The sequence below is a fragment of the Salmo trutta genome, chromosome 21 (genome assembly GCF_901001165.1).
Source record: "Salmo trutta chromosome 21, fSalTru1.1, whole genome shotgun sequence".
Lineage (NCBI taxonomy): Eukaryota > Metazoa > Chordata > Actinopteri > Salmoniformes > Salmonidae > Salmo > Salmo trutta.
The window spans coordinates 50,012,544-50,038,836 of NC_042977.1; the positions used below are offsets into that span (position 1 = coordinate 50,012,544).

Here is a 26,293-nt window from a genome sequence, read left to right on the forward strand (position 1 = left end):
TGGGGGTAGAAGCTGTTCAGTAGTCTGATGGCTTGGGGGTAGAAGCTGTTCAGCAGTCTGATGGCTTGGGGGTAGAAGCTGTTAAGGAGCCTTTTGGTCCCAGACTTGGCGGTCCGGTACAGCTTGTCGTGCGGTAGCATAAAGAACAGTCTAGGACTTTGAGTAGAGGACACCGCCTGGTATAGAGGTCCTGTATGGCATGGAACTCGGCACCAGTGATGTACTGGACGGTATGCACTACCCTCTGTAGGGCCTTGTGGTCAGATGCTAAGCAGGGTGGTCTGCTTGAAACGTAGGTATTCCAGACTGGCTCAGGGAGGAGGTAGAAAATGACAGTGAAGGCACTTGCCAGTTGGTCAGTGCGTGCTCCGAGTACGCGTCCTGGTAATCCGTCTGGCCCTGCGGCCTTGTGAATGTTAACCTGTTCAAAAGTTGTTTGCCTTGAAGCGAGCATAGAAGGCATTTAGCTCGTCTGGTAGGTTTGCGTCACTTGGCAGCTCGCGGCTGGGTTTCCCTTTGTACTCCATGATTGTGTCAGGGCTTGCAAACTTCTGATGAGCATCAGACTGTTAAGTAGGACTTTCACACTGACAAAAATATGAAACGTTGAGGCTTTTGAAAAGCACCCTGGTGGTCTTTGTAGTTGAATCTGTGCTTGAAATTCAATACTTGACTGAGGGACCTTACAGATGTTGTATGCATGATGGACAGAGGAAGTCATTCTCAGAAATCAGGTCAATATACAATATCTTGTATATGTGACAAATATTTAGAAACTTTATTATTTACATTAAAAAAATTGTTTAAACACGTTTAAACACGTTTCTACACAGTCCATGTAACTTATGTGATTTATTAAGCCACATTTTATTCCTGGACTAATTTATGCGTAAACAAAAAGGGCTAAAAACGTATATTTTAGTTTGTATTTAGCTACACTGAACAAAAATAAATGCAACAATTTCAAATATTTTACAGAGTTACAGTTCAAATAAGGAAATCAGCCAATTGAAATCAATTCATTAGGCCCTAATCTATGGATTTCACATGACTGGGAATACAGATATACATCTGTTGGTCACATATTATTTGTTTTTTTTAAGTAGTGGCGTGGATCAGAAAACCAGTCAGTATCTGGCGTGACCATTTGCCTCATGGTGCGACACATCTCCTTCACATTGAGTTGATCAGGCTGCTGATTGTGGCCTGTGGAATGTTGTCCCACTTCCTCTTCAATGGCTGTGTGAAGTCGCTGGATATTGGCGGGAACTAGAACACGCTGTCGTACACGTCGATCCAGAGCATCCCAAACATGCTCAATGGGTGATATGTCTGGTGAGTATACAGGCCATGGAAGAACTGAGACATTTTCAGCTTCCAGGATTTGTGTCCAGATCCTTACTACATGAGGCCGTGCATTATCATGCTGAAACATGAGGTGATGGCGGCGGATGAATGGCACGACAATGGGCCTCAGGATCTCTTCAGGGTATCTCTGTGCATTCAAATTGTCATAGAATAAAATGCAATTGTGTTCATTGTCCGTAGCTTTATGCCTGTCCATACCATAACCCCACCACCACCATGGGGCACTCTGTTCACAACGTTGACATGAGCAAACCGCTCATCCACACGACGTCATACACAGTTGAAATCGGGATTAATCCGTGAAGAGCACACTTCCCCAGCGAGGCCAGTGGCCATCAAAGGTGAGCATTTACCCACTGAAGTCGGTTACGACTCTGAACTGCAGTCAGGTCAAGACCCTGATGAGGACAACACGCACACAGATGAGCTTCCCTTAGGCGGTTTCTGACAGTTTGTGCAGAAATTCTTCCGTTGTGCAAACCCACAGTTTCATCAGCTGTCCGGGTGGCTGGTCTCAGATGATCCCGCAGGTGAAGAAGCAGGATGTGGAGGTCCTGGGCTGGCGTGGTTATACGTGGTCTACGGTTGTGAGGCCGGTTGGACGTATGGCCAAATTCTCTAAAATGACCTTTGAGGAGGCTTATGGTAGAGAAATGAACATTAAATTCAATGGCAACAGCTCTGCTGGACATTCCTGCAATCAGCATACCAATTGTGCACTCCCTCAACTTGAGACATCTGTGGCATTGTGTTGACAAAACTGCACATTTTAGTGGCATTTTATTGTCCCCAGCACAAGGTGCACCTGTGTAATGATCATGCTGTTTAATCAGCTTCTTAATATGCCACACATGTCAGGTGGATGGATTATTTTTCAAAGGAGAAATGCTCACTAACAGGGAGGGATGTAAACAAATTTGTTAAATAAGCTTTTTGTGCGTATGGAACATTTCTGGGATCTTTTATTTCATTGTAACGTTTTGAAAATGTGTGTGATGATTTAAAATTTGCCCTATTCATGATGCTAGCAGCAAACAATGTCCGAACTCCGAATGTTTGTGCTAGCTAGCTCCTGGAAGGGCTGGCTGTAAACAGAAGGTCTGGGGTGGTCCTACGTAAATCAACAGATCATGATTAGTTAAATTCTAAAAACAGGGATATCTTGGGGTGGCAGGTAGCCTAGTGGTTAGAGCGTAGGCCCAGTAACCAAAAGGTTGCTAGATCGAATCACTGAGTGGACATGGTCAAAATCTGTCGTTCCGCCCCTGAACAAGGCAGTTGTTCCTAGACCATCATTATAAATAAGAATTTGTTTTTATCTGACTTGCCTAGTTAAATAATAATAATAATAAAAGTCTGAAGGCACAGCCCCTTCATTACGGGAGCTTCGCGCAGACACATCAACGCAGCCGTTCCAGACTCAAGTCAGGAAGACTTCCGAGAGCTGGTGTCAGCCAGACTATTTTAGCACAAGGTTACAAACATCTCTCTTGGCTGAGGTCAATCCAGTGACAATTTGCCCTGCTGTGGGTTCCCTCCTAATCCTAACCCAGCTCACCTCAGAATATTAATTCTAAACTGGAAATACAAGACTTTTTTGCTAATGTTCCTCTTCAACAAACTGTAAAATAAATATGTTTTGACCTGTGGTGCAGACCGTACCTCTGACGAATCAGCAGTGGAGGATTTGTTGGAACACTGCGAGACGGCCAATGGACGCGAGGGAGCGGGGCTGGTAGCAGGGGGCTTGGGGGATTCCGCTGCTTCCCCATTGGGTAGGATCCCGTCTGCAAAGCACACCCTCCTCTGCTCCCGCGCGAGAGACCCTGTGACGCACAGACAGGAAACGGTTGGTAAATACTTAAACACAGAAACAAAGAGGAAGAAACAAAGAGTAAAAACTAGAGTCGGTGAGATGAAAAAGTTATAACACAGGTGGGTGTATGGGAGATGGTATAACAGGTGGGCGTATGGGAGATGGTATAACAGGTGGGCGTATGGGAGATGGTATAACAGGTGGGCGTATGGGAGATGGTATAACAGGTGGGCGTATGGGAAATGGTATAACAGGTGGGCGTATGGGAAATGGTATAACAGGTGGGCGTATGGGAGATGGTATAACAGGTGGGCGTATGGGAGATGGTATAACAGGTGGGCGTATGGGAGATGGTATAACAGGTGGGCGTATGGGAGATGGTACAACAGGTGGGCGTATGGGAGATGGTAACAGGTGGGCGTATGGGAGATGGTATAACAGGTGGGTGTATGGGAGATGGCAACACAGGTGGGTGTATGGGAGATGGCAACACATGTGGGTGTATGGGAAATGGTATAACAGGTGGGTGTATGGGAGATGGCAACACAGGTGGGTGTATGGGAGATGGCAACACATGTGGGTGTATGGGAAATGGTATAACAGGTGGGTGTATGGGAGATGGTACAACAGGTGGGTGTATGGGAGATGGCATAACAGGTGGGTGTATGGGAGATGGTATAACAGGTGGGTGTATGGGAGATGGTATAACAGGTGGGTGTATGGGAGATGGCATAACAGGTGGGTGTATGGGAGATGGCAACACAGGTGGGCGTATGGGAGATGGCAACACAGGTGGGCGTATGGGAGATGGCATAACAGGTGGGCGTATGGGAGATGGCATAACAGGTGGGCGTATGGGGGATGGCATAACAGGTAGGCGTATGGGAGATGGTTACAACAGGTGGGCGTATGGGAGATGTTTACAACAGGTGGGCGTATGGGAGATGTTTACAACAGGTGGGCGTATGGGAGATGTTTACAACAGGTGGGCGTATGGGAGATGTTGACAACAGGTGGGCGTATGGGAGATGGTATAACAGGCGGGCGTATGGGAGATGGTATAACAGGCGGGTGTATGGGAGATGGTATAACAGGCGGGCGTATGGGAGATGGTATAACAGGCGGGTGTATGGGAAATGGTATAACAGGCGGGTGTATGGGAAATGGTATAACAGGCGGGTGTATGGGAGATGGCATAACAGGCGGGTGTATGGGAAATGGTATAACAGGTGGGTGTATGGGAGATGGCATAACAGGTGGGTGTATGGGAGATGGCATAACAGGTGGGTGTATGGGAGATGGCATAACAGGCGGGTGTATGGGGGATGGCATAACAGGTAGGTGTATGGGGGATGGCATAACAGGTAGGTGTATGGGAGATGGTTACAACAGGTGGGCGTATGGGAGATGGTATAACAGGTGGGCGTATGGGAGATGGCATAACAGGTGGGCGTATGGGAGATGGTTACAACAGGTGGGCGTATGGGAGATGGTATAACAGGTGGGCGTATGGGAGATGGTATAACAGGTGGGCGTATGGGAGATGGTATAACAGGTGGGCGTATGGGAGATGGTATAACAGGTGGGCGTATGGGAGATGGTATAACAGGTGGGCGTATGGGAGATGGTATAACAGGTGGGCGTATGGGAGATGGTATAACAGGTGGGCGTATGGGAGATGGTATAACAGGTGGGCGTATGGGAAATGGTATAACAGGTGGGCGTATGGGAAATGGTATAACAGGTGGGCGTATGGGAATGGTTATAACAGGTGGGCGTATGGGAAATGGTATAACAGGTGGGCGTATGGGAGATGGTATAACAGGTGGGCGTATGGGAGATGGTATAACAGGTGGGTGTATGGGAGATGGTACAACAGGTGGGCGTATGGGAGATGGTACAACAGGTGGGCGTATGGGAGATGGTAACACAGGTGGGCGTATGGGAGATGGCATAACAGGTGGGTGTATGGGAGATGGCAACACATGTGGGTGTATGGGAAATGGTATAACAGGTGGGTGTATGGGAGATGGCAACACAGGTGGGTGTATGGGAGATGGCAACACATGTGGGTGTATGGGAGATGGCATAACAGGTGGGTGTATGGGAGATGGTATAACAGGTGGGTGTATGGGAGATGGCATAACAGGTGGGTGTATGGGAGATGGCAACACAGGTGGGTGTATGGGAGATGGCAACACAGGTGGGCGTATGGGAGATGGTATAACAGGTGGGCGTATGGGAGATGGTATAACAGGTGGGCGTATGGGAGATGGTTACAACAGGTGGGCGTATGGGAGATGTTTACAACAGGCGGGCGTATGGGAGATGGTTACAACAGGCGGGCGTATGGGAGATGGTATAACAGGCGGGCGTATGGGAGATGGTATAACAGGCGGGCGTATGGGAGATGGTATAACAGGCGGGTGTATGGGAGATGGTATAACAGGCGGGTGTATGGGAAATGGTATAACAGGCGGGTGTATGGGAAATGGTATAACAGGTGGGTGTATGGGAGATGGCATAACAGGTGGGCGTATGGGAGATGGTATAACAGGTGGGCGTATGGGAGATGGTATAACAGGTGGGTGTATGGGAGATGGCAACACAGGTGGGTGTATGGGAGATGGCAACACAGGTGGGTGTATGGGAGATGGCAACAGGTGGGTGTATGGGAGATGGCAACACAGGTGGGTGTATGGGAGATGGCAACACAGGTGGGTGTATGGGAGATGGCAACAGAGGTGGGTGTATGGGAGATGGCAACACAGGTGGGTGTATGGGAGATGGCAACAGAGGTGGGTGTATGGGAGATGGCAACACAGGTGGGTGTATGGGAGATGTTTACAACAGGTGGGTGTATGGGAGATGGTATAACAGGTGGGTGTATGGGAGATGGTATAACAGGTGGGTGTATGGGAGATGTTTACAACAGGTGGGTGTATGGGAGATGTTTACAACAGGTGGGTGTATGGGAGATGGTATAACAGGTGGGTGTATGGGAGATGGTATAACAGGTGGGCGTATGGGAGATGGTATAACAGGTGGGCGTATGGGAGATGGTATAACAGGTGGGTGTATGGGAGATGGTATAACAGGTGGGTGTATGGGAGATGGCATAACAGGTGGGTGTATGGGAGATGGCATAACAGGTGGGTGTATGGGAGATGGTACAACAGGTGGGTGTATGGGAGATGGTATAACAGGTGGGTGTATGGGAGATGGTATAACAGGTGGGTGTATGGGATATGGTTACAACAGGTGGGTGTATGGGAGATGGCATAACAGGTGGGTGTATGGGAGATGGTTACCCTCTGAGCTAGGTGTTTTAGGGACCCCCACAGGGACCATGACAGTGGGGGGAAGGGAGGCCAGCGCCCCCGAGGCTTGGACCTGCTGCAGAGGTGGGATGGTACTGCAGTACTCTGCTGGGTTGTTGGGGTTTGGACTCTGGTTAGACCCGTCACACATTCCCTCCCTCGAACGAGCTGAGGGCAGAGAGAGACAGAGGAACAAGATAAAGGGATAGGATTGAGACACACACACACACAGTACCAGTCAAATGTTCAGAGTGTGCAAAGCTGTCATCAAGGCAAAGGGTGGCTACTTTGAAGAATCTAAAATATATTTTTATTTAACTCTTTTGATTACTACATGATTCCATATGTGTTATTTCATAGTGTTGATGTCTTCACTATTATTCTACAATGTAGAAAATAGTAAAAATAAAGAAAAACCCTTGAATGAGTAGGTGTGTCCAAACTTTTGACTGGTTTTTGCTTTTGTCACTTCTGGATTAGACTACTGCAATGCTCTACTTTCCGGCTACCCGGATAAAGCAATAAATAAACTTCAGTTAGTGCTAAATACGGCTGCTAGAATCCTGACTAGAACCAAAAAATGTGATCATATTACTCCAGTGCTAGCCTCTCTACACTGGCTTCCTATTAAGGCAAGGGCTGATTTCAAGGTTTTACTGCTAACCTACAAAGCATTACATGGGCTTGCTCCTACCTATCTTTCCGATTTGGTCCTGCCGTACATACCTACACGTACGCTACGGTCACAAGACGCAGGCCTCCTAATTGTCCCTAGAATTTCTAAGCAAACGGCTGGAGGTAGGGCTTTCTCCTATAGAGCTCCATTTTTATGGAATGGTCTGCCTACCCATGTGAGAGACGCAGACTCAGTCTCAACCTTAAAGTCTTTACTGAAGACTTATCTCTTCAGTAGGTCCTATGATTGAGTGTAGTCTGGCCCAGGAGTGTGAAGGTGAACGGAAAGGCACTGGAGCAACGAACCGCTCTTGCTGTCTCTGCCTGGCCGCTTCCCCTCTCTCCACTGGGATTCTCTGCCTCTCACCCTATTACAGGGGCTGAGTCACTGGCTTACTGGTGTTCTTCCATGCCTTCCCTAGGAGGGGTGGTCACTTGAGTGGGTTGAGTCACTGACGTGATCTTCCTGTCCGGGTTGGCGCCCCCCTCGGGTTCGTGCCGTGGGGGAGATCTTCGTGGAATATACTCGGCCTTGTCTCAGGATGGTAAGTTGGTGATTGAAGATATCCCTCTAGTGGTGTGGGGGCTGTGCATTGGCAAAGTGGGTGGGGTTATATCCGACCCCTCCTGTCTCAGCCTCCAGTATTTATGCTGCAATAGTTTGTGTCGGGGGGCTATGGTCAGTCTGTTATATCTGGAGTATTTCTCCTGTCTCATCCGGTGTCCTGTGTGAATTTAAGTACGTTCCCTCTAACTCTCTTTCTCAGAGGACCTGAGCACTAGGACCATGCCTCAGGACTACCTGGCCTGATGCCTCCTTGCTGTCCTCAGTCCACCTGGCCGTGCTGCTGCTCCAGTTTCAACTGTTCTGCCTGCGGCTATGGAACCCTGTCCGGTTCACTGGACATGCTTCCTTGTCCCAGATCTGCTGTTTTCAACTCTCTAGAGACAGCAGGAGCGGTAGAGATACTCTGAATGATCGGCTATGAAAAGCCAACTGACAATTTACTCCTGAGGTGCTGACCTGTTGCACCCTCAACAACCACTGTGATTATTATTATTTGACCCTGCTGGTCATTTATGAACGTTTGAACATCTTGGCCATGTTCTGTTATAATCTCCACCCGGCACAGCCAGAAGAGGACTGGCCACCCCTCAGAGCCTGGTTCCTCTCTAGGTTTCTTCCTAGGTTCAGAGCCTTTCTAGGGAGTTTTTCCTAGCCACTGTGCTTCTACATTTGCATTACTTGCTGTTTGGGATTTTAGACACAAAAGAAAGTATGTGGACACCCCTTCAAAGAGTGGATTCGGCTATTTCAGCCACACCCGTAGCTGATGGGTATATAAAAACCAAGCACACAGCCATGCAATCTCCATAGACAAACATTTGTAGTAGAACGGCCTTACTGAAGAGCTCAGTGACTTTCAACGTGGCACCGTCATAGGATGCCACCTTTCCAACAAGTCAGTTTGTCAAATTTCTGCCCTGCTAGAGCTGCCCACGGTCAACTGTAAGTGCTGTTAATGTGAAGTGGAAACGTCTAGGAGCAACAACGGCTCAGAAACAAAGTGGTAGGCCACACAAGCTCATAGAACGGGACCGCCGAGTGCTGAAGCGCATAGAACGTAAAAATCTGTCCTTGGTTGCAACACTTACTACCGAGTTCCAAAACGCCTCTGGAAGCAACATCAACACAAGAACTGTTCACCGGGAGCTTCATGAAATGGGTTTCCATGGCCGAGTAGCCGCACACAAGCCCAAGATCACCATGCGCAAGGCAAAGTGTCAGCTTGACTGACGTAAAGCTCGCCGCCATTGGACTCTGGAGGAGTGGAAACGCGTTCTCTGGAGTGATGAATCACACTTCACCATCTGGCAGTCCAACAGACTAATCTTGGTTTGGAAGATGCCAGGAGAACTCTACCTGCCCCAACGCATAGTGCCAACTGTAAAGTTTGGTGGAGGAGAAATAATGGTCTGGGGCTGTGAGGAATCTTAACGCTACAGTATACAATGACATTCTAGACGATTCTGTGCTTCCAGCTTTCTGGAAGGCCCTTTTCCTGTTTCAGCATGACAATGCCACCATGTACAAAGCGAGGTCCATACAGAAATGGTTTGTTGATATCGATGTGGATGAACTTGACTGGCCTGCACAGAGCCCTGACCTCAACCCCATTGAACACCTTTGGGATGAATTGGAACGCCGACTGCGAGCCAGGCCTAATCGCCCAACATCAGTGCCCGACCTCACTAATGCTCTTGTGGCTGAATGGAAGCAGGTCCCCGTAGCAATGTTCCAACATCTAGTGGAAAGCCTTCCCAGAAGAGTGGAGGATGTTATAGCAGCAATGATCCAACATCTAGTGGAAAGCCTTCCCAGAAGAGTGGAGGCCATTATAGAAGCAAAGGGGGGGACCAACTCCATATTAATGCCCATGATTTTGGAATGAGATGTTTGACGAGCAGGTGTCCACATACTTTTGGTCATGTAGTGTATGTATAGAGATACAGTATATAGGATTTTTCAAGGGAGCTCTCGGGGACCGGGTTGATCTAGGGAGCTCTAGGGGACCAGGTTGATCTAGGGAGCTCTAGGGGACCAGGTTGATCTAGGGAGCTCTAGGGGACCAGGTTGATCTAGGGAGCTCTAGGGGACCGGGTTGATCTAGGGAGCTCTAGGGGACCAGGTTGATCTAGGGAGCTCTAGGGGACCGGGTTGATCTAGGGAGCTCTAGGGGACCAGGTTGATCTAGGGAGCTCTAGGGGACCAGGTTGATCTAGGGAGCTCTAGGGGACCAGGTTGATCTAGGGAGCTCTAGGGGACCAGGTTGATCTAGGGAGCTCTAGGGGACCAGGTTGATCTAGGGAGCTGGGTTGATCTAGGGAGCTCTAGGGGACCAGGTTGATCTAGGGGACCAGGTTGATCTAGGGGACCAGGTTGATCTAGGGAGCTCTAGGGGACCAGGTTGATCTAGGGAGCTCTAGGGGACCAGGTTGATCTAGGGGACCAGGTTGATCTAGGGAGGTCTAGGGGACCAGGTTGATCTAGGGAGCTCTAGGGGACCAGGTTGATCTAGGGGACCGGGCTGATCTAGGGGACGGGGCTGATCTAGGATCGATATAAGATACTTGATCAAGATCGATATAGGATCTGGAAACGTAAACACCCAACCCCGTTCGAACCCAAGGAAGATGTACTAGTAGATGCTGATCTAGGACCAGTATTGTGTTTAAATCCTAATGGAAACAATTCTGAATGGGATGTAGTAAGCTGATCCCAGATCTGTAGTAATAGTGACTCACCACTCAGTAGGGCAGAGTGACAGGTGATACAGACTCTGGCCTCCTTCCTGTCCATGTAGATCAGTCTGCTCCTCAGGCTGCAGCAGGCAGCACAGAACACCTGGAGACACACACATTATATTATACCTGCAGACACACACACCATTACATTACACCTGGAGAGAGAGACCATTATATTGGGCTAACGGCCTGCACTGAGACATGCCTCCACACTCCCTAATCTAGCTCACCTGATTCCAACTAGAAACAGATTAATACATTGAAGCAGATGAATTAACACTGGGGTTGGAGTTAAAACCTCCAGGAGGGTCTCTATCTAGGAACAGGGTTGGAGTGTAAACCTCCAGGAGGGTCTCTCTCCAGGAACAGGGTTGGAGTGTAAACCTACAGGAGGGTTTCTCTCCAGGAACAGGGTTAGAGTTAAAACCTCCAGGAGGGTCTCTATCTAGGAACAGGGTTGAAGAGCCCTGCTGTATAGAATCCACCCACCTTTCCGCAGGCCCTGCAGTGATGCCTCCTCTTGGTGAAAGTGAAGCGGACCTCACACTTCATACAGACTGGAGCCTGGGAGTCAGGGACCCACACGGGGGCTACATCACCCAGGGAGGAGAGCTGTTTCCTGGGCAGAGCCCCCTGGTGATGCTGCCCCGCCTGGAAGTCATTATCCGGGCTGTTCTCTGACACCTCCACCAGGCCCGACGACGATGACGAAGACGCCTCGGTTAGCAACTCCCCCTTCACAACACCACCACCACCACCAGGGTCGCCCAAGGCAACTACAGTTGCCGTATCCATGATTACGGCACCGCCACGGTTCTCAAGGTTCTTGTTCTTGCCGCCACCGGTGTTGCTGCAGGCGGTGTCAGCAGAAGGTGCTAGATGGTTCTGAACCTGTTCGTATAGGGGCCGGGGGATCTGTAGTTTGAGACCGACCGGCTGTTTAGGACGTGCACCGCCGAACGGCAAGCTCACCGGCTGCAAACGACTGTTGTTCAGTTTCTTGGGTAAAGAGCTACCACCTCTTTCTCCTCCTCCTTCGTTCTCTTGCTTGCTCTCCTCCATTTCCTTCTCTTCTGTTACGGAGTCCTCCTTGGAGGGAGGAGGGGTGAGAGACCCTCTCTCTTCTTCTTCTTCTTCTTCTTCTTCCCTTGCAGTAGCCAGGCCGTTGGTGAGAGCCATCTCTCCATTCTGACCTCTACTCTTCTCCAGCTCTCCGTTCAAACTCTTCTCCTTCTTTCTCCTCCCTCTCAGTTCTTCCATCAGCCCCCCATTCTGTACGTTCCCCCCAGAGTCTTCTCCCGGTCTTCCCTCTCTCCATCCTCCATTCTGTCCTCTCTCCCCAGTGTCCTGTGACTGTCCCCCAGCCATGTCAGCCTCCTCTCTGTCCCTCTCCTGTATGGGTGACCCAGTCCAAGCGCTCTCTGGCTCCAGCCGGGGGTTAGACTCCTCTACTGCCACCTGTCTGTCTGCTACCCGTCTGTCCCCTCCCAGCCTCTCCTCATAGATAAAGTGTGAATGACTAACGTGAGAGCTTCCACCACTCCTCTCCCCCTCCCTACCCTCCACAGGGGCATCAGGACGTGGTTCAGAGGGGGCAGACGGCTGCTGGTTTGAAGGGGTCACCCCTGTATGGTTCCCCTTGCAGGGTTCCTCACTGAGCCCGTTGAGAGCAGGGCTGGCTGGACAAGAGGAGCTGATAGAGGTGAAGCCGTTCTCCAGGGCCAGGTGGTGGTAAGGAGGGGGGCTAGAGGAAGCCGGCACAGGGGGAGACGAGCCCTCCTCACCACCCACCAGCTTGCCGATGTTGGGTTGGGGGAGCGGAGGGCTGTGGACGTCTGCAGTGCGGCCTGGCCTCTCCTCTCCCCAGGAAGAAGGCTTGGCAGTGGGGTGGCGTTTGGAGTCAGGCCCCTGGAAGTGTCTAGAGGACGGGTCAGGGGCCTGGAGGGTCTTGAAGGGGAGGGGACAGTCCCCGTCCCTGGGGTCAGGGGTCAAAGCCAGAGCAGGGTTCAGAGACAAGAAGTGGGTCGGAGGGGCCAGGATCTGACTCCACTTAGCATCAGACAGAGTTGGACTGTCTGTCTCATCATCTAGAAGGGGGGCAGAGATACAGAAAGAGAGACAGACAGAAAGAGAAAGAGAGATTATGGGCACGTTCTTCTACACAGGCTTTGCTACACCAGATATTACAATGCCTGGATAGGTATTTTACGTATCAGCTAACCACATACAGTGAGGGAAAAAAGTATTTGATCCCCTGCTGATTTTGTACGTTTGCCCACTGACAAAGAAAGGATCAGAGTGACCATCGGGTTCTTGATCACCTCCCTGACCAAGGCCCTTCTCCCCCGATTGCTCAGCTTGGCCGGGCGCCCAGCTCTAGGAAGAGTCTTGGTGGTTCCAAACTTATTCTATTTTTTTTTTTTTAATAATGGAGGCCACTGTGTTCTTGGCGACTTTCAATGCTGCAGAAATGTTTTGGTACCCTTCCCCAGATCTGTGCCTCGACACAGTCCTGTCTCGGAGCTCTACAGACAATTCCTTCGACCTCATGGCTTGGTTTTTGCTCTGACATGCACTGTCAACTGTGGGACCTTATATAGACAGGTGCGTGCCTTTCCAAATCATGTCCAATCAATTGAATTTACCACAGGTGGACTCCAATCAAGTTGTAGAAACATCTCAAGGATGATCAATAGAAACAGGATGCACCTGAGCTCAATTTCAAGTCTCATAGCAAAGGGTCTGAATATTTATGTAAATAAGGTATTTCCGTTTTTCAATTTTTAATACATTTTCCCGCTTCGTCAGTATGTGTAGACTGATGAGAGAGAAAAAATGAGGGAAAAAAACAAATCAAATGAATAATAAGGCTGTAACGTAAGAAAACGTGGTTAAAGTCAAGGGGTCTGAATACTTTCTGAATGCACTGTACAAAAATAAAAGCCAACATGTAAAGTGTTGCTCCCATGTTTCATGAGCTGAAATTATAAAAAGATACCAGAAATGTTCCATACGGGCAAAAACCTTATTTCTGTCCAAATGGCATGCTGACTGCAGGAATGTCCACCAGAGCTGTTACCAGATAATTTTATTTAACCAGGCAAGTCAGTTAAAAACACATTTTTATTTACAATGACGGCCTACCAGGGAACAGTGGGTTAACTGCCTTGTTCAGGGGCAGAACGACAGATTTTTACCTTGTCGGCTCTGGGATTCGATCTTGCAACCTTTCGGTTACTAGTCCAACACTATAACCACTAGGCTACCTGCCGCCCCAGGTTACCTGCCGCCCCAGGCTACCTGCCGCCCCAGGCTACCTGCCGCCCCAGGCTACCTGCCGCCCCAGGCTACCTGCCGCCCCAGGCTACCTGCCGCCCCAGGTATGCCCATTTCTCTACCATAAGTAGCCTCCATTATCATTTCAGAGAATTTGGCAGTACATCCAACTGGCCTCAACCACAGATCAGGACCTTATGAATTTATTTCAATTCACTGATCTCCTTCTATAAAACTGTAACAGTAAAATCATTGAAATTACTGCATTTCTATATTTGAGCAAGTTATCAGGTCCGCAGAGTCTCTGTCCTCTAAGGCACAGCTCAAGAACGTGCTCTTTAAGAAAAGCTTTCAAGGACCTCGGTTAATTCGGTTCTCCTCCGGATCTGATGACACCTGTATAGAAGCTTTGATTGTCGTCTCCGTTCTGGATCATCATCATCATTAAAAAAAAAAAACTAAAAAAAAGTGCACCTTGGGTGTGAGGAAGGCTCTTTGCAAATGAACTCAATTATTATTCAGTTATTTTGGCTTCACATAGGGATGTTCCAGGGGCTGCGTTCAGCAGGACCGCAGACAGACACAACGTTGGTAAATGTTCAGATAGATACGTAGATACGTAGAACAAACCTCTGATTCAAGGAATCATGTCAGTTCTATCTGCAGCGTTCCAAAATGTTTTTTTTGTTGTTGTTGTACTGAACATGCCCTGGGGGCGTACTCAATTAGGCCGATTCTGAAACAAAACATTTCTTAAAAACGGAAGCAAACGGAACGGAGGGACATACCAGAAATTGTCCAAAAGGAAACTAGTGTGTCTGTTTGCTTCCGTTTAGTTCTTTATAACGGTAAACTGTTTCCTTAAATGACTACAACCCAGGAAAACCCACTGAGTTATACAAAACACGCTCTGCCCACCGCTTCTCTTCTTCTCTTCTCTTCTTCTCTTGTCTGTATGGAAAGCCACCACAAATGAAACCGAGTGGTGGGCAAGCCCCGCCCCATAGTGGACTCTGCTCCAGTAAGAGGCTGCTCTCCCCCGTTTTCGCCCTCCTCCCCCGTTCGCCCTCCTCCCCCGTTCGCCCTCCTCCCCCGTTCGCCCTCCTCCCCCGTTCTCTCCCTCTCCTCTGAGACCCATCAGTCACTCTGGTACATGAATACAGTCTGAGAAATGTGGGAGGGGGAGGGACGACATTCCTGAACATTCACTTCCATAACACACACACACACACACTTAAATCTGCCAAGCTGGATCTCTGGAAGAGGACACAGGTAAATCAGTCACAGCCTGAACACACGGAGGTCTCCATAGCAACGGACGTTGAGTGGTGTAATAATTCCTGGGTCACCTTTGTTTTTTGTCCCTCCCCACTGTTCCTCAATCTTTTTATGACCCATTCACAGCATGACTCCAACCCTGTACTGCTGATCTCTGCACTAGTCTTAAAATAGACAGTCAGCAACAACACACACACACAGTAGACACTGTACTGTGCTATCCACTGTATACAATGATGTCAGACTTGAAGAAGCTGAGATCTACAAAAAGGTGAAATGATTGTCCCCCCTAAAAGGTGGTCCCTCTGGGAGCCGGTGGTTATCGTTTTTGTATTTCAAACCGATGATATAGGCATCAAGCATCACAGTAGCAAAAATATATATATTTTTTATATATATTGATATAAAAAAAGATATATTTTTTTGCTACTGTGATGCCTATATCATCGGTTTCAAATACAAAAACGATAACCACTGGCTATAATATATATTTATATATATTTTTTTTTTAAACACAGCCACTGAAAAACATTGATTTACTTGCAAGTGACAGAACGCTAAATCGTAGCTGGTCCCATTAGATAACATGGCACACATTAGCACTATGCTAACCTCTATAGGTGGTTCTGATTCTATCCTGGCACAACTTCAGCCTATGAAAGACCTTAGACTTTTATAATCCACCAACCAATGGCATTCCTTAAAATGAAGTCAACCCTGGCTAAAGAGGGATATTTTTTAAACCTACAAATTCAAGGTTTACGTTGGTCTGTAACAAAATGTGTGCTAATATTACACTGATACATTCTTAACTAGACTAAAGCTACTACTAAGGATAGATCATATTTTCACTTTTTTCGGCAAAGGAGCCGTAGCCTTTTAAAATGATAAACTTGGATTAGCTAACACAACGTGCCATTGGAACACAGGAGTGATGGTTGCTGATAATGGGCCTCTGTACGTCTATGTAGATATTCCATTTTTAAAAAAACAGCCGTTTCCAGCTACAATAGTCATTTACAACATTAACAATGTCTACACTGTATTTCTGATATATTAAAAAAAAAAAATTTAAATGGACAAAAATTTGCTTTTCTTTAAAAAACAAGGACATTTCTAAGTGATCCCAAACTTTTGAACGGTAGTGTAAGTATTCAGACCCTTTACTCAGTACTTTGTTGAAGCACCTTTGGCAGCGATTACAGCCTCAAGTCTTCTTGGTTATGACGCTACAAGCTTGGTGCACCTGTATTTGGGGAGTTTCTCCCATTCTTCTCTGCAGATCCTCTCAAGCTCTGTCAGGTTGGATGGGGAGCATCACTGCACAGCTATTTTCAGGTCTCTCAAGAGATGCCAAGTCCAGGCTCTGGCTGGGCCACTCAAGGACATTCAGAGACTTGTCCCGAAGCCACTCCTGCGTTGTCTTGGCTGTGTGCTTAGGGTTGTTGTGCTGTTGGAAGGTGAACCTTTGCCCCAGTCTGAGGTCCTGAGCAGGTTTTCATCAAGGATCTCCGTACTTTGCTCCGTTTATCTTTCCCTCAATCCGGACGAGTCTCCCAGTCCCAGCTGAACAACATCCCCAGAGCATGATGCTGCCACCACCATGCTTCACCGTAGGGATGGTGCCAGGTTTCCTCCAGACTCGACGCTTGGCATTCAGGCCAAAGAGTTCAATCTTGGTTTCATCAGACCAGAGAATCTTGTTTCTCATGGTCTGAGAGTCTTTAGGTGCCTTTTGGCAAACTCCAAGCGGGCTGTCATGTGCCTTCTACTGAGGAGTGGCTTCCGTCTGGCCACTCACCTATAAACGCCTGATTGGTGGAGAAATGCAGAAATGGTTGTCCTTCTGGAAGGTTCTCCCATCTCACTGAGGAGCTCTGTCATAGATGGACCATCAGGTTCTTGGTCACCTCCCTGACCAAGGCCCTTCTCCCCTGATTACTCAGTTTGGCCATGTGGCCAGCTCCAGGAAGAGTCTAGGTGGTTCCAAACTTCTTTCATTTAAGAATGATAGAGTCACTGTGTGCTTGGTACCCTTCCCCAGATCTGTGCCTTGACACAATCCTGTCTCAGAGCTCTACGGACAATTCCTTCAACCTCTTGGCTTCATTATGGGCTATTGTGTGTAGACTGACGAGGGGGAAAAAATGAATTTAATACATTTTAGAATAAGGCCATAACGTACAAAAATGTGGAAAAAGTCAAGGCGTCTGAATACTTTCTGAATGCACTGTAAATACATTTTTCAAGGGGTGGGGACATGAGATTCTAACCCTTGCCACAATCACGTGGACTATGCACCAGTCAGTCAAATACACCCGATAGTTGCTTGATGATCAGAACATGCTGTTGGGACTAGTTAGTTAGCTAAGTTTAGGTTAGTTAAGGTATGTTAAGGACACTTCCATCCATGAACAAAGTGCTGGGAACACATCTAACTACTTAAACATTTTTTTTTTTTTTTAATTGTCTGATGCACTTGTGTTACCTCATGCTATCTGGTCCCGTGTGGCTCAGTCGGAAAGAGCATCTGCTAAATGACTCAAAATGTACATGCATCTTGATGGTACCAGTTATAATTTAGCATTGTCACGTGAAAGTAAATCAATAGGCGGATATACATTTTGTGCGTAACATTTAACTTTCAAAAGGCTCGCAAGTATGGCCCCACAGTGTTGGTTGTTTGAAGGAACATCTTGTTGTTCTATTGTCCCAAACAAGAAAATGCTCATCCAGAAGCAGCGCTCCTAGTGGCCAGGGACTTTAATGCAGGGAAACTTAAATCTGGTTTACCTCATTTCTACCATCATGTCACATTTGCAACCAGAGGAAAAAATAAAAACAAAAACTTGAGACCAACTCTACTCCACACAGAGACGCATACAAAGCTCTCCGTTTGGCAAATCTGACAATTCTATCCTCCTGATTCCTGCTTATAAGCGAAAACTAAAGCAGGAAGTACCAGTGACTCGTTCAATACGGAAGTGGTCAGATGACGCGGATGCTAAACTACAGGACTGTTTTGCACAGACTGGAATATGTTCCGGGATTCCTCCGATGGCATTGAGGAGTACACCACATCAGTCATCAGCTTCATCAATAAGTTCATCGACGACGTCGTCCCCACAGTGACTGTACATACATACCCCAACCAGAAGCAATGGATTACAGGCAACATCCGCACTGAGCTAAAGGCTAGAGCTGCTGCTTTCAAGGAGCGGGACACTAATCTGTACGACTGACGTTCATCGGATGTTTATTTTAATTTTATTATAACTAGGCAAGTCAGTTAAGAACAAATACTTATTTACAATGACGGCCTACCCGGCCAAACCCTAAACCGGACGACGCTGAGCCAATTGTGCGCTGCCCTATGGGACTCCCAATCACGGCCAGTTGTGATACAGCCTGGAATCGAACCAGGGTCTGTAGTAACTCCTGGGATGCAGTGCCTTAGACCACTGCGCCACTCGGGAGCCCTAATGTGGCAGGGCTTAAAAACCATTACAGACTACAAAAGGGAAACCCAGCCGTGAGCTGCTCAGTGACGCAAGTCTACCAGAAGAGCTAAATGCCTTTTATGCTCACTTCGAGGCAAGCAACACTGAAGGATGCATGAGAGCACCAGCTGTTCCGGACGACAGTGTGATAACGCTCTCGGTAGCCTATATGAGCAAGACCTTTAAACAGATCAACATTCACAAAGCCGCGGAGCTAGACGGATTACCAGGAAATGTACTCAAAGCATGCGCGGACCAACCGGCATAACAGTGGTAGGCCTGATTACCGACAGCCAATAGGGAGGAGGTCAGAGACAACCTCTCCCTCAATGTGAGCAATACAAAAGGAGCTGATTGTGGACTACAGGAAAAGGCAGGCCGAACAGGCCCCCATTAACATCAACGGGGCTGTAGTGGAGCGGGTCGAGAGTTAAGTTCCTTCGTGTCAACATCAACAAACTATCATAGTCCAAGCACACCAAGACAGTCGTGAAGAGGGCACGACAAAACCTATTCCCCCTCAGGAGACTGACAAGATTTGGCATGGGTCCCCAGATCCTCAAAAAGTTCTACAGCTGCATCATCCAGAGCATCCTGACCGGTTGCATCACCGCCTGGTATGTCAACTGCTCAGCATCCGACCGTAAGGCTGTACAGAGGATAGTGCATACAGCCCAGTACATCAGCTTCCTAACATCCAGGACCTATATACCAGGCGGTGTCAGACTCCAGTCACCCAAGTTATAGACTGTTCTCTCCGCTACCGCTAAGGCAAACTGTACCGGAGCGTCAAGTCTAGGTCCAAAAGGCTCCTTAACAGCTTCTATTCCCAAGCCATAAAACCGCTTAACACTTAATCAAATGGCCACCTGGACTATTTTACATTGATGCTGCTGCCCAGTCACCCCCTGTTTTCACACTGCTGCTAGTTTCTGTTTTTTATCTATGCAGTCACTTTACCCCTACCTACATGTAACCGATGTGAAATGGCTAGCTAGTTAGTGGTGGTGCGCGCTAATAGCGTTTCAATTCGGGTAACGTCACTCGCTCTGAGACCTTGAAGTAGTTGTTCCCCTTGCTCTGCAAGGGCCGCGGCTTTTGTGTCGCGATGGGTAACGATGCTTCGTGGGGTGTCGGTTGTTGATGTGCGCAGAGGGTCCCTGGTTCAAGCCCAGGTTAGGGCGAGGAGAGGGACGGAAGCTAAACTGTTAAATACATGTACAAATTACCTCGACTAACCTCTATCCCCGCACATTGACTTGGTAACCCCTGTATATAACGTTGCTATTGTGTTACTTTTTACTTTAGTTTATTAGGTCAATATGTTCTTAACTCTCTTGGTTAAGGGCTTGTAAGTAAGTATTTCACTCTAAGGTCTACACCTGTTATATTCGGCGCATGTGACAAATAAAGTTTGATTTGATGGGAAACGGATGTGGACTCCAGATTCATCACCCTTTAAAATTCAACAGCGATATGAACGTCACACACTTCACACACACACACACACACACACCTCAACCAAATATATATGACACCAATTACCCATAACCCTGAGGGAGAGGCCGATCCTATTATCTGCATTCCCTCTTCGCCCGTTACCCTCAAGTGGTGTGTGGTGTGTGTATTCCCTCTCCACCGTTACCCTCCTTTAACAACCAGATAATACATCCTATAAAAAAACACTCACTCTGGAGAGAAGAGGAGAATCAACGCTCAGCCCAGAAACAGTACATCTGATCACTTGATTGCCAATTGGCTAATTGGTCTCACCTTGGTTCTGTTCAAAGTCATCCAGCACCTTATCCAGGTTGAAGGCCTCTGCCTGGAAGTAATTCTCCATGGGTCAGTTAACTCCACCCTGACACAAGCTGCAGGAACCTGTTAACGCCACAGAGTTAACAACATAACCATCAGTATGACTCCCCCTCCTCTCTCTCCCCCCCCCTGCCCACAGGTAGTCTCCAGTAGCAGTCCCCATGTTGTCTCTCCTCCCCAGGCTACTCTCAGCCCCCTCCTCCCCCCCCCCTGCCCACAGGTAGTCTCCAGTAGCAGTCCCCATGTTGTCTCTCCTCCCCAGGCTACTCTCAGCCCCCTCCCCCCCCCCCCCCTGCCCACAGGTAGTCTCCAGTAGCAGTCCCAGGTAGTCTCTCCTCCCCAGGCTACTCTCAGCCACCCTCCTCCCCCCCCCCTGCCCACAGGTAGTCTCCAGCAGCAGTCCCAGGTAGTCTCTACTGTGTAGGCTTCTCTCCCTTCCTTCCTTTCCCCTCACCTGCCCAAAGGTCCTCTCCTGCCGCAGTCCCAGGTAGCCGGTGTCTCTCTGCAGACTTCTCTCTCTCTTAGCCTCACTTCCTCATCCGGTCTGGCCAGCGCCAAGCGCCCATACCTGCAACGACATGTCCCACTCGAGCTCATCAAGAATTGGCCTGTAGTTTGTGTCCGCAGTTTCATTTACACACCTGCATCATTTACATCACCTGTATCTCTCTCACGAAGCGTGCACACTTCAGGGAAAAGTGGTAGAGAGAAATGAGCAGAACAGCAGAGCTGGACTACAGTAACACGGCCAATAGGAGCAGAGCTGGACTACAGTAACACGGCCAATAGGAGCAGAGCTGGACTACAGTAACACGGCCAATAGGAGCAGAACAGCAGAGCTGGACTACAGTAACACGGCCAATAGGAGCAGAGCTGGACTACAGTAACACGCCCAATAGGAGCAGAGCTGGACTACAGGAACACGGCCAATAGGAGCAGAGCTGGACAACAGGAACACTCCTGGCCAGTCTTGTTGCTGACCTCAGGAGATCCAGGAGTAAAACCTGCACTGTTTCAACTTCAGGGTCATGACAGTATAAAGAAGGACAATAAAACAGAGAGACCCAGGCTTTACACCAGGGACCTGATATTCTGCAGTGACTGTGTTACAAAAAGGTGCCGACTCCACACATTTTCCGCTTAGTTTGAGATGCAAGGTCCCCCGCCTTCCCCCTACCCACTGCAGGGTGGAACACAGGAGCTCGCTAGTAGAAAAAGCTGGATGGAGCAGGGTCGGCTCGCTGTCCAGCGTCTCAGAGCAGTGACACAGCAGGGTTGGACAGCTCCGTCCAGTGTCTCAGGGCAGTGACACAGCAGGGTCGGACAGCTCTGTCCAGCGTCTCAGGGCAGTGACACAGCAGGGTCGGACAGCTCCGTCCAGTGTCTCAGGGCAGTGACACAGCAGGGTGGGACAGCTCTGTCCAGCGTCTCAGGGCAGTGACACAGCAGGGTCGGACAGCTCCGTCCAGCGTCTCAGGGCAGTGACACAGCAGGGTCGGACAGCTCCGTCCAGCGTCTCAGGGCAGTGACACAGCAGGGTCGGACAGCTCCGTCCAGCGTCTCAGGGCAGTGACACAGCAGGGTCGGACAGCTCCGTCCAGCGTCTCAGGGCAGTGACACAGCAGGGTCGGACAGCTCCGTCCAGCGTCTCAGGGCAGTGACACAGCAGGGTCGGACAGCTCCGTCCAGCGTCTCAGGGCAGTGACACAGCAGGGTCGGACAGCTCCGTCCAGCGTCTCAGGGCAGTGACACAGCAGGGTCGGACAGCTCCGTCCAGCGTCTCAGGGCAGTGACACAGCAGGGTCGGACAGCTCCGTCCAGCGTCTCAGGGCAGTGACACAGCAGGGTCGGACAGCTCCGTCCAGCGTCTCAGGGCAGTGACACAGCAGGGTCGGACAGCTCCGTCCAGCGTCTCAGGGCAGTGACACAGCAGGGTCGGACAGCTCCGTCCAGCGTCTCAGGGCAGTGACACAGCAGGGTCGGACAGCTCCGTCCAGCGTCTCAGGGCAGTGACACAGCAGGGTCGGACAGCTCCGTCCAGCGTCTCAGGGCAGTGACACAGCAGGGTCGGACAGCTCTGTCCAGCGTCTCAGGGCAGTGACACAGCAGGGTCGGACAGCTCCGTCCAGCGTCTCAGGGCAGTGACACAGCAGGGTCGGACAGCTCTGTCCAGCGTCTCAGGGCAGTGACACAGCAGGGTCGGACAGCTCTGTCCAGCGTCTCAGGGCAGTGACACAGCAGGGTCGCCATCCACTTTCTCCATTTCAATCCAGTCAATTCAGGAGGAGAAGTGAACATTCAAGGAATTGATGGTGATCATTGGTGACGCAAAACAAGGATGACCCGGAATGAACCAACAAAATGACTCCACAGAAACAAACACCTAGATGGTACACTACTGTAACAAAATGACTCCACACAACAACCCTACTCTGCAGACAGAACACTACTGTAACGTACCTTCTTCCACCCAAATCAGCCAACATGAATTATAGAATAAAGAACCAAACTAAATCACATGAATTATAGAAGAGCACCAAACTCAGAGGATGATTTAATTGCAGAGCCTGGCGGTCCAGAGCCTGGCGGGTCCAGAGCCTGGCGGGTCCAGAGCCTGGCGGGTCCAGAGCCTGGCGGTCCAGTAACTCCCACCCCCCCAACAATGTAGTCACTGCTCTGTGACTCCCCCCCCCCAATAATGTAGTCACTGCTCTGTGACTCCCACCCCCCCCAATAATGTAGTCACTGCTCTGTGACTCCCCCCCATAATGTAGTCACTGCTCTGTGACTCCCACCCCCCCAATAATGTAGTCACTGCTCTGTGACTCCCACCCCCCCCAATAATGTAGGCACTGCTCTGTGACTCCCACCCCCCCACAATAATGTAGTCACTGCTCTGTGACTCCCCCCAATAATGTAGTCACTGCTCTGTGACTCCCACCCCCTCAATAATGTAGTCACTGCTCTGTGACTCCCCCCCAATAATGTAGTCACTGCTCTGTGACTCCCACCCCCCCAATAATGTAGTCACTGCTCTGTGACTCCCACCCCCCCAATAATGTAGTCACTGCTCTGTGACTCCCACCCCCCACAATAATGTAGTCACTGCTCTGTGACTCCCACCCCCCACAATAATGTAGTCACTGCTCTGTGACTCCCACCCCCCCAATAATGTAGTCACTGCTCTGTGACTCCCCCCCCCCCAATAATGTAGTCACTGCTCTGTGACTCCCACCCCCCAATAATGTAGTCACTGCTCTGTGACTCCCACCCCCCAATAATGTAGTCACTGCTCTGTGACTCCCACCCCCTCAATAATGTAGTCACTGCTCTGTGACTCCCACCCCCCCAATAATGTAGTCACTGCTCTGTGACTCCCACCCCCCAATAATGTAGTCACTGCTCTGTGACTCCCACCCCCCCAATAATGTAGTCACTGCTCTGTGACTCCCCCCCCAATAATGTAGTTTTACATTTTACATTTTAGTCATTTAGCAGACACTCTTATCCAGAGCGACTTACAGTAGTGAATGCATACATTTCATACATTTTCATAAAAAAAAAATTTTCTGTGCTGGCCCCCCGTGGGAATCGAACCCACAACCCTGGCGTTGCAAACACCATGCTCTACCAACTGAGCTACAGGGAAGGCATGTAGTCACTGCTCTGTGACTCCCACCCCCCCAATAATGTAGTCACTGCTCTGTGACTCCCCCCCATAATGTAGTCACTGCTCTGTGACTCCCACCCCCCCAATAATGTAGTCACTGCTCTGTGACTCCCACCCCCCCCAATAATGTAGGCACTGCTCTGTGACTCCCACCCCCCCACAATAATGTAGTCACTGCTCTGTGACTCCCACCCCCTCAATAATGTAGTCACTGCTCTGTGACTCCCACCCCCTCAATAATGTAGTCACTGCTCTGTGACTCCCCCCCTAATAATGTAGTCACTGCTCTGTGACTCCCACCCCCCCCACAATAATGTAGTCACTGCTCTGTGACCCCCCCAATAATGTAGTCACTGCTCTGTGACCCGCCCAATAATGTAGTCACTGCTCTGTGACCCCCCCAATAATGTAGTCACTGCTCTGTGACCCCCCCAATAATGTAGTCACTGCTCTGTGACCCCCCCAATAATGTAGTCACTGCTCTGTGACCCCCCCAATAATGTAGTCACTGCTCTGTGACCCCCCCAATAATGTAGTCACTGCTCTGTGACCCCCCCAATAATGTAGTCACTGCTCTGTGACCCCCCCAATAATGTAGTCACTGCTCTGTGACCCCCCCCCAATAATGTAGTCACTGCTCTGTGACCCCCCCCCCCAATAATGTAGTCACTGCTCTGTGACTCCCACCCCCCCACAATAATGTAGTCACTGCTCTGTGACCCCCCCAATAATGTAGTCACTGCTCTGTGACTCCCACCCCCCCACAATAATGTAGTCACTGCTCTGTGACCCCCCCAATAATGTAGTCACTGCTCTGTGACTCCCACCCCCCCCCCCACAATAATGTAGTCACTGCTCTGTGACTCCCACCCCCCCCCCCACAATAATGTAGTCACTGCTCTGTGACTCCCACCCCCCCCCCCACAATAATGTAGTCACTGCTCTGTGACTCCCACCCCCCCACAATAATGTAGTCACTGCTCTGTGACTCCCACCCCCCCCACAATAATGTAGTCACTGCTCTGTGACTCCCACCCCCCCACAATAATGTAGTCACTGCTCTGTGACCCCCCCAATAATGTAGTCACTGCTCTGTGACCCCCCCAATAATGTAGTCACTGCTCTGTGACCCCCCCAATAATGTAGTCACTGCTCTGTGACTCCACCCCCCCACAATAATGTAGTCACTGCTCTGTGACCCCCCCAATAATGTAGTCACTGCTCTGTGACCCCCCACAATAATGTAGTCACTGCTCTGTGACTCCCACCCCCCCACAATAATGTAGTCACTGCTCTGTGACCCCCCCAATAATGTAGTCACTGCTCTGTGACCCCCCCAATAATGTAGTCACTGCTCTGTGACCCTCCCAATAATGTAGTCACTGCTCTGTGACCCTCCCAATAATGTAGTCACTGCTCTGTGACCCCCCCAATAATGTAGTCACTGCTCTGTGACCCCCCCAATAATGTAGTCACTGCTCTGTGACCCTCCCAATAATGTAGTCACTGCTCATCATACTAAGACAAGACAGACTACCCTTCCCTTGTTCTCTCTCTTTCTGTGTGATAACTCCTCAGACATGAAGAGAGGACTAAAGCCTGAGAGACCGTGAGTGTGTGTAGCAGAGGTACAGAGAGGAAGGTGCCTTCAGAAACTCTCTTAACCTCCTTTCATCTCACACAGTCAACTGCTATTACCAGATTTCTCCCTTCTCCCCCTCTCTCTCCGCTTTGATCTACATTTAAACACCAAGTGTGTGTCCCAAATGGCAGCCTATTCCATATATATATAGTGCACTACTATTGACAAGAGCCAAATCATAAGTAGGGCACTATGAAGGGAATAAAAGGTGCCATTTGGAACACAATCCCCAGAGACAAAACCCCAGTAGGAACAAGCTGCCTGTCATCAGAGACAAACCCCAGTAGGAACAAGCTGCCTGCCATCAGAGACAAACCCCAGAGTGTAACCTACATCAGAGAAGTCAGTCTGAAGGGCCCCCCCCCATAGGTAAGACATCCCACCATAGGCCGGGTCTACGTCCCCAACTAAACCCTAAATAGAGGTTCTGCCGTGTGGAACCATTCTATAGAGGTTCTGCCGTGTGGAACCATTCTATAGAGGTTCTGCCGTGTGGAACCATTCAATAGAGGTTCTGCCGTGTGGAACCATTCAATAGAGGTTCTGCCGTGTGGAACCATTCTATAGAGGTTCTGCCGTGTGGAACCATTCTATAGAGGTTCTGCCGTGTGGAACCATTCTATA

At 49.4% G+C, this 26,293-nt stretch overlaps 1 protein-coding gene across 9 annotated transcripts in view; it reads right to left on the reverse strand.

The window, feature by feature from the left end:
- The window catches only part of LOC115157629 (zinc finger FYVE domain-containing protein 9), a 58,830-nt gene that overhangs the window by 24,995 nt on the left and 7,542 nt on the right, over positions 1-26,293 (reverse strand). For all 9 annotated transcript variants that reach the window (XM_029706047.1, XM_029706043.1, XM_029706049.1 and 6 more), the window contains exons 2-7: positions 20,812-20,925; positions 20,313-20,420; positions 10,975-12,572; positions 10,486-10,585; positions 6,496-6,672; positions 3,031-3,194 (exon numbers count right to left, since the gene is read on the reverse strand). In XM_029706047.1, coding sequence (XP_029561907.1) covers positions 3,031-3,194; positions 6,496-6,672; positions 10,486-10,585; positions 10,975-12,572; positions 20,313-20,382 — 2,109 coding nt within the window. In that variant the 5' untranslated portion in view covers positions 20,383-20,420; positions 20,812-20,925. The remainder of the gene's footprint in view (positions 1-3,030; positions 3,195-6,495; positions 6,673-10,485; positions 10,586-10,974; positions 12,573-20,312; positions 20,421-20,811; positions 20,926-26,293) is intronic.